The 17,683-nt window shown below is 39.3% G+C and overlaps 1 protein-coding gene across 5 annotated transcripts in view; it reads left to right on the top strand.

Moving 5' to 3' along the window:
• The window catches only part of Dcdc1 (doublecortin domain containing 1), a 205,708-nt gene extending 189,211 nt beyond the window's left edge, over nt 1-16,497 (top strand). For 3 of the 5 annotated variants that reach the window (XM_085829613.1, XM_085829606.1, XM_085829615.1), the window contains 4 exons: nt 1,737-1,873; nt 3,091-3,267; nt 13,018-13,168; nt 15,945-16,497. In XM_085829613.1, coding sequence (XP_085685739.1) covers nt 1,737-1,873; nt 3,091-3,267; nt 13,018-13,168; nt 15,945-16,072 — 593 coding nt within the window. In that variant the 3' untranslated portion in view covers nt 16,073-16,497. Of the gene's footprint in view, nt 1-1,736; nt 1,874-3,090; nt 3,268-9,627; nt 9,707-11,247; nt 11,897-12,198; nt 12,278-13,017; nt 13,169-15,944 lie in introns of those variants that run through there. The other 2 variants (XR_015044965.1, XM_085829607.1) reach the window with 2 other exon arrangements.
• Nucleotides 16,498-17,683: the final 1,186 nt, after the last annotated feature.

The following is a 17,683-nucleotide window of genomic DNA, read 5'->3' as shown; positions in this document are numbered from 1 at the left end:
AGGTGACAGAAATAAATGTCAAACAATCTATTTCCCTGGTGCCAGGTTTCAGCTTCTGGCCCTCAGCTGTGCAAATGATATGCTGTGGCTGAACTCTTTTATCTGGATAAAATTTGAATGTGTAAGGAGCATTCTAAATATGATATTTGCTGGGGTAATATATGTTTCACAAATTAATATTGTCTGCACAGAGTGAATAAAATTGGACAAAAACTGTTTTTTTTTATGGATTTGTGTTGAGCAACACTCCAGTGGTTCACAGCACTTTACCTAGAGATGCTTCTGCTGTCCATCACTGACTGACTGATCCAGTCATGATTTTCTGCATCCATAGATGACACATGAGATGCTAGTGGGCACGGTGTGGTGTGCTCCAGCTTACCAAACACTGCATTGCAGAAACTTATTTTTATTGCTGGATCTTCTCATATGTTTTAGCTGTGTTCATCACCTCCATTAATCCTGAATTATTTTTAGAGTTTTGTCTGTAGGCATCATCAAGAATCTTCAGATAAACAGGGTCTTCAAACAAAGTTGGGCCTGCAGTTCATTTCATAGCTCTCGTTTATCCGCCTGAGTGTGGCCTCCTCAAAGCCTCTTGTTGCATCTCAGGCCAGAACTTCCTGCCAGTTTCCCCTGTCTCAGTTTGTTTCTTAAATGTTAACCCCCTAGCCTTGAGTATATGCAGTAAGCATGCCAACATTGGGCTGTCCTCAATACTTTGTTATTTAATTTTTGAAACTTTGAGACAGAGGCTTGCTAAAATTGCTCTAGCTAGCCTTTCGTTCACTCAGACAGGCTTCAAACTAGCCATCCCTCTGCCTCATCTTCCATGGAAGCTTTGATTCCTGTTATTTATCTGCTGTTCTTCACAGTTACAGTTTATAGTTATAATTGTTTTCTTGCCATTTATTTTCGCTCTTAAGTTTAAAGCATAGGCTCGCTGAAACGCACAGCCCAAAAATCCACAACACAAAACGGGACTTGTGTGCTTCAGACGTTTAGAGAACAGTAAGAGATACAGTGCTGAATGGACCTTCAGCTCAGCAAGAGAAAACAGTATCATATAAACACGACTCTGAGAATGTTTTAGAAGGATTCAAAGTCGTCTACTTGAAGAAATAGAAACGTTTGAGTCACCACACTTAATAAATTATGCCCGCAGTTCCTCAGAATACAGTGTTCCAATAAATAGTTTCTCTCTTACTCCAGCATTTTAAACAGCAAAAGGGCTCAGCAGAGGCCTCCGAAGCGAACTGTGCTCATGGGGTATTATTAGATAGAAAAAGGGGGCTCTCATCTCTTCTGCTAATATTATTTTAGAAATACTTAATCCCCAGGCTGTGAAGCTAATTGTGTGGGAAGGCTTGTTATTAGTGCAAAGAACAAAACATATGTTCCGAGACTGGGAGATATGATGGGAACTGAGTAAGGTCATGAATTCTATTTGACTAAATTACTGCTGAAGCAAACCACAGATGCCGTGCGAGAGCCAGGTGGAAGTCAGCACGCTGTCCTCCCCTTCCATCTGTAGTGTGCTGGCCATTTAAAGACCCGTGCTTCCATATTGTTAAATAGTATCACCTTTAGGCAGCTTGGCTTCTAGGATATTTTTAGTATTTTTGCCTGTGTTCCTGATCATGGTTAGAAAAATTAATGCATAGAAAGTCAACCCAATTCCTTTGAAACTTGAAAGCCTAGCCTCAGAGACAACATCTCTTGGGACTCCTTTCCAGGGCGGCGAGTAACAGCATGTCAGCCAGCCACGATGGTTCCAACCCAAAGCCCTCTGCAGCCAGTGGTGGTTGAAGGAGGCTGGACTGAGCAGACTCAAGAGGAAATGAAGCTCATGGAACTGATAAGAGAGACAGAGGTACGTTTCTTGGGACCCCAGACATTAAAGACCCTACCTCTTTTAGCAGCATTTAAAAGTATCGTGTTGACTTTTTAAAAATCATGCTATTAATATGCTCTCGGCAACTGAGCAGTTATGACCACCATAAGCATATGCCAAGCACTGAATTGGCATTTGGAGAGTAGGAATCCTGGAGACAGCCAGCTCACATGAACGTCTGTTTTGTTTGAATGGAGACCAGAAATTATGACCTTAGCAAAGACGAGAAAAAGACCCAGTGGATATGTACAAAGGTAATTACAGTAAGTGTAGTCAAGTTGAACCTTATGGCTTCATCAGTCATGATTCCTAAGGGTACGACCCAGTATGTAAAAAGAGCAAGGAGCACAAAACTGATTACAATGGAGACATTCAAAAGAAAGAAGACGAAAAAGTGGTTTCGGCCAATTGGTTAATCAGTCATGATTGCCAGGCATAAAAAATTGATGAGAGAAAGGTCAGCTGTTGAGACAGGACTAGGGATAGAGACTGGGGAAAGCCTCTATGCTTTGTGAACTATTTTTAAAATCGAGCTATATATTACTGTTTTAACAGGGCTTCTTAAATTCGTGATGCATGTTCAATGCAAATTTTAAATGTGTATCTAAATCAAGGTGACTGGGATGAAGAACTTAGCATTGCTAGAGACTTGATACCTAGCCAAGCTAAGAAGGATAAATCCCAAGTCAGGGAGTGAGTGACCAAGCATTGAGCTAGGATATGCTTGAGCTAGCATTAGGAGCTGCCAGACGAGGACTTGGCAAAGCAAAAGGGTGGCAGCTGAATTTCAGAAACTTGTGAGCTAGGACTTGATACACACAGTCCCCTAGGCATCACTTAGCTAACGGGAATGAAGCTCTGTTTCTAAATCAAAGGCTCACTTGTTAGTTGCAAAGACATCTCCTCTAGGAAGAACACTGCACACGTGTCCGGAAACAATTTTCTCAACATTGCAAATGAGTTAAGTACTTTGTCAATGTTAATCTATCTGTGTTATTACCCCAATAGCTGTTGACACCTTTAGTGCTTCACAGAAGCAAGGAGAATTCACCCAAGTGTATGTCAGGAGAGGCCTGGGCTTACTAGAGTTGTTTCAGTATAAATCGTGATCATGCGGCATTTCTGGTTTCTATCATGTTCCGTGTGTATACCCGATCGTTCTCCACAAGCAGCATTCTATGGACTCTCCTCAACAGGCACGCCTTTCTGAAGACCAAGAGCTGCAGTCCAGACGCTCTCTGATCGGAGCTCTATGTAAAGCAGAGAGGCAGCACAGCCTGTACGAGGCTCCCCGAGTGAAACGCGTGTGGGCTTACCAGAATGGAGGCAGACACGCCGATGGCACTTATGTCCAGGCTGGTGCTCTGTCAGAGGTAAATCTAATGTGAATATCAAGTAGGGCCAGAATCCGACATCAGCTTTGACATCTCTAGATTGGTAGATCAGACAAGTTAATGAACTTTTCTGAACCTCATTTTCTCATTTGTCCGGTGGGAATCATACTTTCCACACAAGGCTGATCAAATTATTAAACCAGCCTCCATGTGTGAACATGAAAAGTCTAAAGCTATCTGATGCGTGTGCGAATTTGAATATTACAAATGGCCAGCAGAGAACAATGCCAATTGCATGGACTCCACACCAAGACTATAATTTAAATCACTTAATGAAGGTGCGCTATCTCAAGCTATCTCAAGCTGCTAACCCCAGCACCTGAGAGGTGGAGGCAGGAGGACGAAAAGCTGAGGATTATCTTTAGCTACAATATTGAATTTAAGGCCAGATGGGGCTGAGTCGGACCCAGTTTATTTTTAACAGCTATAGTAATAATTTAAAATGGTTTTTCTCATTCACTTTGAATCTAACTCACAAAAGAGTTATTTCTACCCCGTGTTGTGAATTATTCAGTAGATATGTTCTTTATGGGAAAAGAAATGTAGTTCTTAGAGAAAGCCTGTCATATTCTTATAACTTAACATCCTGGACTAACAGAATTTCCACTTCCCAAAGATAAATCAAGTGTTGGCTTAGAGGGAGGCAAGCAGTTGTTCGTGAAACTGTAATCTGAGGGGTATAAATGTAAAGTTTGACATTATCTTTAAATGTCTTAATATCATTATCTTTAAAGTTTGCCTTCATCTTTAAGTGGAAACTTGAGGCAAGTGGGCTCACCCTTCTGTTCTAAGGTTGTTTCTGCTGCAATGGTTCTGCTGATAGTGCCTCGCATATTTTATTTTGTGAAGTGTTTGCATAGACTTTCTTGGGAGGAGAGAGATTCCCAAAACTAATGTAACGAGAGAGATTCTCAAAACCATAAAGCAGGGATGGGAGGCAAGAGGACATAACAGACAGGTCTAAGGTTGCTCATGATGCTGATGAAGGCTCTGGAAAAGTAGAAGCGTCTCAGCTGAGCCCGGCTCTAAGGCTGCTCCAGCCTCTAAAGGGAGAGAGCTTATTTTTGAGGATAGAACCAGGGCTGCAGCAACATCTCAGGAGTTGAAGGCTGCACTTGAGAACCAAGGTGAAAATGTAGAACATTCAAAGTGAGCAATAGAAGGAAAATGCTTTGCACACCTGGAGGCAAACAGGAAACTGGGTACTGTCAAAAGATAGGTTCCTAGGAGAGACACCAAAGTGTGGCTAAATGTTCCTCTCCAAAATGGTCTCTTCAGAAGCCAGACTCAGTGCCGTTGATGCTGCTGAGAGAGCACTTAGCCTTGGCAATCATGCAGTGAAAAAAAAAGCAGTGATAGAATGGATCTTGATGATAGGAGGAAAGGAGCCTATCTGGCACAGTGTAACAAAACTTACAGGGAACTTTCCAGAGAATACACACAGAAGCTGGCTTTTTGATCCACAGGGTTCACACTGTAGAGCAAAAAAGGCACTCCATATCTAGAGTTTAATAGCCTTATACCTTTCCTGTACGTGGAAGCCATATTGCTGGAAGCCGTGAAGTCTCACTCTAATTTCTATCAGTGGGTAGACTTTTATATGCTTTTGAAGCCCGATGTAATTGATAGATTAACATCTATGGTAGACAATACCTGATGACAAATCTTATTAAATTATGATGTCAGGATGATAAAGACTCCTTACACTCAAAGGCAAATTGTTTAATGTAGATTGTTACATTACCAAACAAAACATCCCATTATGTAAAACCAAGTATATGCACTTTAATGACATTCATAGCAATATTGACTATATTTGACAAGTTTTTAAATTATTCACAGGGTTTTTTTGTTCTTGCTATCTTTAATTTTTTTAGTTAGCATAAAAAGTATTGGGTTGGATCCTCCAGGGAGATTTTATACATTTCTGTGCCATGCTTTGTTTTCAGTTGCTCCCCCACCACCACTATCCTTTCCCACACCAGGTCCCCTCTCTTGCTCACTCCCCAGCCATTGCCCTCCTACCCTAGTCCCACTGGTATCCTTTCCTTCCAAAAGTCCTCTATTTTGTTTTCCTTTCACATGTAATCCTTAGCCTTATCTGTCATGTATGTCCCTTAAATTCTATTCCATTCCTCTCCTAACCTACTTTCTAGTTCCATGACCTACAAACATAGATACACACATATATGTATGAACAGATATACTTTAAAAATTATGTTCCGTGTAAAAGGACAAACATACAATATTTGCCTCCCTGGGTCTCACTTAATAGACTTGCTAAATGTGATTTCCAGTTGCATTCAATATTCTGCATGGGTCATAATTTCATTTTTCTTTATGATTGCGCAATATTCCATTGTGTATGTTGTATACCACACTTGCTCTATCCATTCATCTACTGATGGGTGGACATCCAGGCTGCTTCCATTCCCTGCCTATTGTGAACATGGTTAAGTTAGTACCTCGGTGGCATGCTCAGTGTCTTTCAGCTGGCTACCTATGCTGGTAGAGCTGGGTCATTTAGTTTAAATTTTCAGTTTTGTTAAGAGCCTCTGTATTGATTCTCACAGTGGCTACACAAGTTTATATTCCCATCAGCCAAGTGTAAGGTTACTGCCCCACCCCCATCTTTGCCAACATTTGCTGTTAATTTGTTTTCTTCATGACAGTCATTCTGATTTCCCTGGCAGCTAAGGATATAATATATATTTCAGAATATTTCCTGTGGTCACTTGCATTTCTTCTTTTGATAACGGCCTATGCAGCTCATTAACCCACCTTTTGATTGAATTATTAGGCCTCAATACTGAGATGGGTGCAGGCATAGGACCTGTCGTTGTATTTCATGATCTATTAAGGCCTAGCCTGAGAATAGTTCCTGTTCCTAGGCCCACAAGGTAGCCAGTTCTTATCCACACACACTGTTTCAAAATAGCGCAAAGCCATTGTCCTCTGAGTCATATGGTGTGATAAAATCAGATTGCTCTCCACTGTTGACTATATCCCTCAACTAGATTTAAAGCTCATGAAGACTTCAGGCTTGTCCTGGGGGTGAAATTGCCTGTGTCATCCAGGTTACCTTTTGGAAACAGTTTCTGAGTCCTCTTCTTGGCCAAGAAGTGGTGCCATGACAGCTGTGCTCAGCTTGCTCATGTGAGTAATGGTGCATGCTGCTTGGTCTTCCCTGGGACCGTTTCCTACTTCTATGGATTTCAGGATAGGCTCACCTCTGCTCTCTTTTAAAAAATAAAGTCTATTTTTTATTCTTAATCTCTCTTTGCCAGCCCTCACAGAAGTAGCCTCTAATCTGTCAACTTACTAGGCTGTTTACTCAAGTAGAAAAGAGTATGAAAATACATCCAGGCTTTAAATGGGTACAGAGAAATTCATGCTCCCATATTGATGGAAATTGAACTTTTAAGAGAACAATTACTTGGTTGTGAACCATAGAAGCAAGTGCACTCTGAATGTCACCATGACAACACAACAGACAGACCTTTGGGAGAAAGGATTTGTGTTAGCTCATAGTTTCAGTCATAGCTGGGAGTCCACTTCAGAGTTCGTGACAACAGGAACATGTTCTGTTACTTCTCATATTTTGGTAGACAAGTAAGCAGAGAAAAAAAGCGGGGATGGCCGTGCCCTCCAAAGGCCCACCTGTAGTGTCCTACCGGCAAGCACTGCCCTGCCGACGAGGCCCCAGCTCTTAATACTTCTCCGAACTGCTGTCACCAGGATAAGGACTAGGTATTAAAGCCCATGAGACTGAGGGGTGACATTTCACACTCAAACCATAATGTATCCCAAGGACATCTTTTATGAACTTATGCAAAGTTTGTTTGGTAGAGATATTAATCACAGAAGTAGTTTCAATAGAGAGAAAGTAGAGATAATTTTTAAAGTTATCAATCGGAAATTGGTTAAATGAATTATAGCCCATAGGATGGAATATCATAACTCAATTAAAATCAGCTTTAAGAGAGAATAAAAACAACAAATATGGTTGAGATACACTAAGTAAAATAAACATAATCTAAAACATGTGGAGTTAGATTCTAAACACACATACATGGGTAAATTGAAACAGCATTGGAGGACTTAACCACTCTAAGCATTCACTTTGTATTGGGTCATAACATGGGGTAGTTTTATTTTTCTTCCTTGTGTGTTTGTGTATTCTGTGTATTTTTTTATGATGAATAAAGATTGCTCTTATAGGATACAGAAGCCAATCATCTTCTCAGAGAAGGACTCATACATTTGATGAAGGTCAAGTTAGTAGAAGTTCAGTAGGGCAATCAAGGGAGGGTTTGCCCACCTGAGATGAGGGAAAAGTGTACAAAGGAATCAATTGAACCCTCCAGCAGTTCTTGAGAAAGGGCTATGCATCAACAACTTCAGCAGGGACAGTATTAGGCTCCATGCAAAAGCATGAGTATTTGAGTTAATGCAGTATGTTAAATAGATGGTGCTTACATCAACAGATAGGGAGAGATATGACTGTCTTGAGACCATGTTCAAAAGTGATGGACATTAGTCCGCTTGGGACATGTTGTGGTTTTCCCCATCAGGCTTGGTGTTTGAACACCTGGCCCCAAGCTCGTGGCACTGTTTGAGAAGGCTGCAGAACCTTCAGCAAGTGGAGCCTTCCTGAAGGAATAGATTACTGGGGGTGCCTCTTGAAACTTTATAGATGGCTGGATGTCCTATTCATGGCTGCATTTCTGGGTGTGATTACAGCATGACCACAGCCCCTACTCCTGCCACCATGATTCTCCTCTGAGTATTGAGGGCCAACTTCCAGCTGTTTCTTCTCAAGGCCTTTCCTTTGTGTGTAGGGAAAAGGAACTCTGTTGCTTCTTCTTATTAGGAACCAGCCCTGTTAGACTGAGCCACTTCCTCATATCCACGTGGAAACTTGCGCATCTCTTTAGAGTCTCCATCTTCACATATGATTGCATTAGAAATTAACACTTTAACCTGAGCATTTGGGGGAGATGAAAAATTGTCTGTAATATTTCCCAGACTAAAATGATCAGACCATAGTTGTTCTCTGAAAAAATAGAAAGGGCTTTGGGGAAACTGGGGTAGACCATGACACCTTAGTTTGAACAAGGATTATTAGAGAAATTTGGCCCACCCTCTTCCTTTTCTATGCTATATGTTGTTTTTAAATTAGGAGGCTGCAGGGAGTCTTAGTGGTCTGTTAGAAACCTGTCCTCACAGGCTATCTAGCTGTAAGGAACACCTCTGAAAAACAGACTGTGTAGGGAAGGAGGCAGCAGGAAGGAAGAAGCAGGAAGCTCAGATGTCTTGCAGGGGCTAGCTAATAACACATTGCAAGGGACATTGGGAGTATCCACGGCTGGACCTTTACTGCAAGAATGGGGAACGGGCACATTACAACGTGCTTCACTCTACTGCCTTCAGTGTCATGAAACCCCAGATGGCATTCGAGTCTCAGGCAACACAGGCTCTCTCTCACTACCACGGCTATTGTGGATGATTTAACCACACACTCTTTGAACATTGCTAGAGCAACACTCATCTTCAGCTGGAGTTGGTTTATCAGTCATCAAAGCACCAGGCAGCTCTCTCTCCAGGGCCAGTGGCTCTCTTCAGGACCAGCATCCTTTTCTGATTTATGTTTGCCCAGGACCTTCTTCCCTAGGCTGAGACATTTGTCTTCTCCTATCTCTGTGATATGTCTGGTGTCACAGCATCTTAAAATCTCTATGTTTGTTTTCAGCTAAAGAATGGCTATGAATGCTTTGAGAATAAGAGATGGGTCTTTTCTCTTTAGATCAGCAAATGCCTTGTGCCCACTGGTACACACAGTGGGTCCAGATGTCACAGTGCCCACCTTGAGGAAACCTTGTCTATGAAAGCTATATTTAAAAGCCAGAGCATAGATGGAAGCTGGCTATTTATAGAACACTGGTTCTTTACTGTGGTTTTTTTTTTTTTTCACAAAATGATCAATAATGATTTATACTAGTCAATGTGATTAAAAAGCACATGAACAGACTTAAATCCTCATGAAACACTGAGACTTAAGAATGTCTCCAAACTTATAACCTGACTAGATAGTTTTGAATGGAGTTGTTGTGAAAACACTTTATTTTCTAGTTTATTTTTAAAGGATGTTTGTAAGCTCATTGACTTTGCCTCAGTGAAAACCAAGTGCAGTGGGCATATATTTGACTTTTGTTTTGCCTTTGTGATGCTTTTATCAAGTTTCATTCATTTTCCCAATTCTAACTAAGATATATGATATCTGTAGGGGACTGTCATTTAAATGGTAAGGTATTTTTCTTTTTACTTTTTTTGTTACAGCTTTTCAAATTGTACATAAGTTTCTCCCACTTATATGTATACACACTTACATGTATTTGCCAGACCGTTTCCATCCCAGGTAGGTACTCAGCTCTTTTACATTTCATTTGCCTTGAAATAGAAAACAGTGGCTATTAAACGTAAATTATATCCTACTCCTTACCCCAAGTTCAAATGCTGAAGCTCTACAGTCCAATGTGACTATACTCAAAGATGGGACTCTTAGAGGGCAACTAAAAATGCATTAAACTATGAGGAGAGAAACCTGAATAGACAGGATTAGTGGCCTTACAAGAAAAGGGAAAGAACATGCTAAGAAATGGCTCAGTTGATAAAATGCCTGCAACACAAGCATACAGACCTCTGAGCCCTGTGCCAGCAAAAGAGCGACAGGCAGATTCTTGGGTTTGCTAGTCAGCAAGAGTAACTGAATCAGAGAGCTCAAGGTAAAAGTAGAGTCTTAAAAAGCAAGATGGGAAAAGACAGATTGCATCCAAGGTTGACCTCTGACCTCCACACATGAGCATTTATGTGTACTAACACGCGCACATGCACACACACATTACAAAGAGAAAAGAGGGAAGATGCTATTTCTCTCTTACTCCCCGCTCTCTCCCATATAGTGACACAGCAAGAAGGTAGCCATTTGTAAGCCAAGAACAGACACCCTTAGGAATTGATTTAGTAGGACGCTGCATTATCCCGAATAGCAGAAATGGACTACTATTTAAGCCACCTAACCTCTGGTATTGTTTTTGCACCCTTAAAAGATACACACACAAACATCACACACATTGTACATATTCATTCATACCTCCTTTCCCTACACACATACACATACAAACACACACCTACATCTCACACATGCATACATGCATGTACATACACACACACCATATGCATCTATTATAGCTTTATTTCTATAATAATCACCATACATTTATTGATTAATTTAATAACTTTTATTTTGTTTCCTAATTTTAAAAAATAGTGTCATTAAGTGAGTGATCAAACTAAGAGCATCAACAAGAAAATGGAGATGCTGTCACTCACAGTAACATTATCCTAGTTCAGTATAAATATGACTGTCCATGGATTCTAAAGAGTTGTCTATGCTTGATCAGTGTGATCATGGTAAGTCCTATGCCTGACTTACCAGTTCTGAAAGTTGCTTTGCTCATCTAAGAAATTATTGTGACTTTTCCTCATATAACTTAATTCTTAAAAATAGCACAATATTTCTGGTCACATCATACTAATCTATCCAACAGAGACTGTTTTTTTACTGAATTTTCTATTGATTGCCAATTGGGTTGTTTTAAGTTTTTACTGTTGTGAAGAAAAATAATATATAAATTCATATTTATTTTCTGGTTTTGCTTGCTACCTTTAGTTCATAAAAACATGTTTGATCCTTTGGACACATTGCCAGAGTGTGCTGTATGGGTACTGCTAGTACAGCTCCATTACCTCTGCCAGCCAAGGGGAGCTCTGCTGCTCAGGGCAAAGACATAGACACACACGGGTTTGACTGAGAAGAAATGTTAGAAGCTCCTGCTAGCTTATTTGTCTTCAGAGACTTGTACAGGGAACCTTGACAAGCTTTTTATTTTCATTCAGGGCATTCTATTCTGAAGAACCATATAACACCATGACTTCTCTAGGATTTCTACGAAATTCTGCATTGTTTTGCTACTGGATACATTTTGCATGTGGAGAGATATCTTTTTCTATTGTTTCCCGAGACTATCAGATCTGTTGTGACATGTATCCAACTGTCTACTTGTCTATAATTTTTTAAACATATAAGAAGTAAACAAGAATATGTTTATTTGTTGATTTTAAGATTTTAATGTTTTAGGAAATCTTTTATCATATGAAGGTAATATCAAGATTCAATGATTATTCTTGTTAATGTTTTATGGTTGTATTTTTTTTCTTTTAACAACTATGAGAATTTTTTCTGGTAAAAAATATAAGTAGAAATATTTTCTTCTTTGTTAGCTTAGAAGAATTTTCTCAACTTTGTTTACTGACTAGTCTTGGTCCCCCTGGAATGCCATATAGAGTTCATGCTGCTGTGATGTAAGCTGCAGTACCAGATGATTCGAAATTGAGCACCACTTTATGATGTAGTTTGCTTCCTAGGAGAGGAAGTTACTCACCATTTCATCTTGTTATCATTATTGAATTGTAAAGAAGTTATGGAATTACTTTTCATCTCCATAAAATCACAGGTGTTTTGACCTCAGTTGTATAAGACTAATAATTAATTTCATGAAAGTTGACAAATTTTGTGATATTCATTATTCTCAGGCAGATGTATGGCAGTCATATGTGCATTGAAACAGATTTTTGGTCCATCAGTACAATAATATAGTTTTCATATAAGGAACTCATATTTTTAAAATAATTATTTCTGTTTGGCTTTGACTTCTCCCATTGTATTTTCTGAATGTCTAATGTTAGTAATCAGAAAAACTATTCATGCTATAAACTTTGCTTATTTACCTATTCATTTGACTGCTCTTATTTTTTATTATGTGTTTTTAATTATTTGATTGACTAAAGCTTCCTGTAAATAAAATCTTATGGTGGTCACACAATGATTTTTCATATCAGCTGAGAAAAGCTATTTCTTCCATTCTGGTACCTGCTGTACAGACCTTCTCAATTACCAAGTAAGTTTTATGCTAATGTTTCTCTCATTCCATGATTCTATGCCTAGTAAGTATTTTAATTGATAAAATTTAAAATTACCTACAAGAGCCTCTTTCAGTTTCTTTCAGTTTCACAGGTTTTTCTGGTTGTGACACAAAGGACAAGTGCCTGGATTACTTCACTATTTGTATTTTTAGCTCTTTGGTCATTAAGTAAAAATTTAAAGCTATTTTGTCATGTCTAGATCCCTAATCCAGAGTTTATTATATTTAGAAATGTGTTAAATGTCAAGATGCCTTCATCTGTGGAAAAATTAGGCCTACATGGACATCTTCACCAAAGACCACTGAAGCCCCTCATGTTAAACACTTCAGCAAACATTCACTGTGTGTCCTTTCCCCACCTCTCCTTACCTATGCCCAATAATTGTGCTGAATGAGTATTTATGTAGGGATAGAGCTCTCTCAAGAGCATGGCTTGAGGATTGAGATGTGGTGCCATTGAGTGCTTGCCTCACTCTCAGTAACACATAAACCTAACCTTGGGGTGCACATCTGTAACTCAGCACTCAAGAGTAGAAGCCAGAGGACCAGAAGTTCAAATTCATCATCAACTAAGTAGTGACTTTGAGGCTAACAGCCTGTGTTACATGAAATCTTGTCTGAAACAGTTTTAATAACTATTTTTGAGACACTTGGCATTCAAATCGACTTTTCTTTCGTATTTCAGTTGCTGGATGGTTGCACTGTGCGTCTGAAAATGTCCCACCCAGCCAAAACACTTTATACCTCAAATGGGGAGCTCATTGAGTCATGGGACGACATAGAGAGGGGTATGGCTGTCTGCGTGTCTGCAGGACATGGCTTTATAACCTCAAAAGGTACAGGTGACACCTCCTTTTTTTTTTTTTATCAAGGTCTTGAAGAGTTAAAGCATTCAGTCTTCCCGGCACAGTCCTTGCCTGTTGAACTTTGAACAGTGGAGGATAAATTTTAATAATTACACTCCTCGTGATGGGCTATTATGAAGGTGACGTTTATATCTGTGTTCAAGAAAATCATTGTTTACACTGCTTATTTTAAAGAACTCATTCAAATATCAGTGAGTCTTGAGCTGTACTCAGGCCTATTTACAGAGATTCTGAGGTTTGATTGAAGGTGTTACCTTAGTGATGAATCTGGAAGGAAGTGGTGTATTTGTTGTCATCTTACTATTCAAATTATCCAAAACAATGCTTTATTAATGGAATTTCTCAGCTTGGAGATTTCCTTTCTGTTGTAAGAATAAGCATATGCTAGTTTCAATACACTCTTTATTTCTTACTCATTTCCTTTGATAAATGACAGAATGGAAAGGACATATGGTTACAAAATGAACTCTAGTTTGTTTGTTTTTTATCCTGAAGAATTTAAAGTCCTTTCTGTAGGAAGAGAGATACTAGGAAAAATATAATAATCTTCAGGAAACTCCGTAAGACATTGTTTGCACATTAAGGAAATTATAAACTTAGGTAGTAAATTACCTGATATCCCTATAATAACAATACTGGAGTTGTTTTCTTTTAGAAATGCACCATAAAGTTATTACTGTTATATATAAAGTGGGTAAATTCAATGGTTTTAAGACAGGTGGGAATATTCCCTCATATTTAGCCCAGAAGAGACAAAAGTATAGAATTGTTCATGGAAAACTCGAGAGACACATATTTCTTGGTATCTTTAGCACTGTTCAGAGGAATGGTACAAAGCCTTCCTCAGCGCTATCCTACCTTGTTGACAAATACCTGCCTTTTGTTCTGTTATCTCCCTTCCCATCATTGCTTAGAACCCTAGCTCAGAATGTTGTCCCTTAAACGCATTCAACAATAGTTAAGTTATAAAAGTTTGTAAATGTTAGTTAACAGTTAACTGTATCCTCAAACTACAATCTTATAAAAGCAATATACACAAGGCTTCCTTTCCATTTATTTGTGAATATAAAAGCACTAGTTACTTTTCTTATTGCTCTGGCCAAATACCTAGTGGTATTTCTTGACAGAGAATATTCTTGACAGAGAATGCCCCAAAGTAAGAGGAGATTGCCAGTTCCAGGTCACACTGTACCTGCAATCAGGGAGTAGAGAGTAATGGACTTTGGTGTTCAGCCTACTTTGTCTTTTATTCAGTCCAGATCCCTAACACATAGGATGGTGAGGCCAACATTTACAATAGGTCTTCCCATCTGACTTAGCCAAGTCTAGAAATCTTATCAATGACATGCCAAGAGATTAGGGGATTATAGTTCCTGTTTAATGGCTGTGGATATTAACCATCACAATGAGCACCCCTCAAATGATCACAGTCAGTGAAAAAGTAAGCAAATGAGTGATATAGCAGAAGGCTCTGGCGAAGTGCCCCCAGTACTAGCAATGCTTGGTCTTTCTCGGCATGAGCCTTCTTGCCATATAGTGTTCATTAGGTCTGACTGATAACTAAAATTAAATCTTCTTTAGGAAAACAATTCCAAAGGATGTTCAAATCACAAAGGAAACTCCAGGCTTCCTTCCCAGCAACATTCTTGTCCCCAATAAAGTCTGTAGGGAGATTAAGAAAATTGGAAATTCAAATATTACTCTCCCTACCATTTTTCTCTTTGCTATGTCTACAAGTCTGTGTGGACAAGCATTCATTTCTGAATCTTCAGTTTTATAAATGCACAGTTTTGTGAAGGTGAAGCTGACCCCTGTCCTGTAGACATGGCCGTCCGTAGCACTTTCATGGTGAAGGTCTGTGGGTTTTCCAAGTTGCCTAAATTCTTTCCAGTATGTCGTGTCTGTTTAGGAAATATGGTTGGTCACAGAATTAATTACCTATCCCTTAGAACTTTATTTTATTGATGCCATTTTGTAGTTCTCATGAAGTATAATAAAAATAACCATCTAATACAAATCTACATTTTCCAAATACTTTAAAAGGGAAGAGAAATGCTTTTGCATATATTCATTAATTATTATAAGCTCTAACTAATTAATCATTCCACGAATGATTTTTCTGTGACTTACTTGCTAAAATACTTGTAAGAAAATAAGACATTCTGAGAGCCTCAAAACATGATAATAATTTATTTCACATACAATAATGCAAAAATCATTTAACAGGTAGATATCAGCCACCAAAGAATTATATTAAGTGTTTTTGAAGATGCATTCCATTTGGCAAAACAAGCTAGATGCTTCCAGAATAGAATACTTTGCTCACATCCTCAACACAATTATTAATGTTTTCTGTCATTTACAATAAAGCCTGAATGCTCTTTGCAAAGCTTTGATTTTCATTTTCACAAATGGCTCCATCTCCATCTTTTGATCAGTCCTATGTTAGCTTCCAATTCAGATGTTACAGTATTTTGAAGGACACACTGTGGGTGCCTCCAGTTGCATGACACCTAAAGACTGGAAGTATATACCTGACTGCGTGAGCAGAGCAAATGTGTGAGAGTGCAGGGTGAGGGCCAAGAATTGCTGAGGGAGCTTAAATGCCCTAGTCACTCTGCATTTGACACTGAACTGTCTGAATGGATGTATATGTTGTACATGCATGTACATGTATATATGTGATATATATGTGTATAATATATGTGTATTATATATATATATATATATGCTTTTCTTTTAACAGAAAAAAAGCAAATGATGGAAGTGAAAGCAAATTATGTCCGGATCCTAAGGCAGCAGGGCCCAGAGGCCACAGACATTGTGGTGTCGCCATCCAGGAAGCTACTGTCTCTCCTGCAGCTTCCCAGATGACTTCAAACAGAACCTCAAATCTTATGCTGGATTTTACTCCTAGGACTGCATGTGCATTCTCATAGGTTCCTATCATATCCTATGCCATGATAATTCTCTACCCTCTTAACTTATACACAGTCTCTCTTATACTCTGCAATGGGGTTTGAACCTAGTAGTTGACCATATAGTGAGCACTGTGCCTGTGAGCTGTGCCTTTAGCTCCCTCAAACACTTTTAAAGATTATTAGCTTCCACATTTTATGTGAAGTAACATTAAATTCCTCATGCCTGTTCCTGGAAAGGCAACAAAACCAGACAACTAATGCAAGTAAGATATCTATCTTAGGTGAACTTTCCTCGTGAAAATAAAAACACAAACTGCTAGTTATTGAAAAGTACTTAAAAGGATCAAGGAACGTACATATATGGACGTGTGTGTGTGTGTGTGTGTGTGTGTGTGTGTGTGTGTAGATAGGACATTGATAATAAAATGATTCTTTGGCTACCTAACCCTAACTTTGATGCCACGTGGCATTTTTCTGGATCCATCACTCTGATTTTTGATCTTTTGTTAAAATCCCTCACATACCCAATAAAACTGGAATGGCTTACGGTTACTGAGTGCCACAGAAATCTCTCTCTCTCTCTCTCTCTCTCCTCTCTCTCTCTCTCCCATTTCTCTTTAATTTGTGCAGGCCTCTCTTGAGGCACAGTTGGATGTCATGAGAATGAAGGTGGGTAGTTATAGTAAATGATTGGCAGTAAGATGGCATAGACTACATCCTCAATATGAAAACCAAGGAAAGATATAAATGCAGTGCTTCAAAGAAAATTCATGTAAGGAAGGGACGTGTGAGGTCATGTCTTAGAAGTTGTGATACCACTTCTCCAAGTCAAGAGGAATTAACCTGTTAATTTGTTCCTAGGAAGAAGAAAGCACATTTAGGAAACAGATGGCAATCTGAGTGCCAGGCCTGAGGTTGGTTCTGTTGCTCATGGGATGCTGTAAGGAACCTCCCTCTTCCTCTATACCATTCAATGGTTCCTCGTGAATGTAAATCATAACCTGGCTAGGTGCATACAAAACAGCATAACCCGGCTCACACCCCAGCCCTCCACTTTAATCGATGTAGGGAGACAATATATCATTTCTACTGAAGGGAGCTCTTGGTAACCTCTGCAAAAGGTCTGGTATTTATTCCCACACTGCAGATCAGCAGGGCTGCTTGAATAAATGCCTGCTGCCTAGGACACCATGGTGGTGAACACCCTGGTGGGGTTAGATGAGCAGCTGTACACCCTTTTGCAGACATTTGATAGTGTGAAGTTACAGAAGCGAATGTGGTCCAAGGTGCAGCAGAAGAGGACATACTCCAAGACTCATTTGCTGTTTTACTTCCTTTTTTGTTTGTTAACAAACCAGAAATAAACAGGAAATGTTAAGGAGCTTGCCCACGGCTGGAAAGTGAACCGTCAGGACTCCCAGCAACTGCTTCGTGCCTTGCAATGAAAACATTTGATCACAGCCCCCATAAAGAAAACAAAACAAAACAAAACAAACATTTTGTTGTTGTTGTTTGCAAATTCCCTGAAAATAAATACATTTCTGAAGGTGCAGAAGCACCAATC

This window comes from Mus caroli, unplaced genomic scaffold (genome assembly GCF_978045245.1).
Source record: "Mus caroli unplaced genomic scaffold, Mus_caroli_1 scaffold_2, whole genome shotgun sequence".
NCBI lineage: Eukaryota > Metazoa > Chordata > Mammalia > Rodentia > Muridae > Mus > Mus caroli.
The sequence above is the reverse complement of the archived record's forward strand: the minus strand, read 5'-3'. Positions and strand labels throughout refer to the sequence as shown.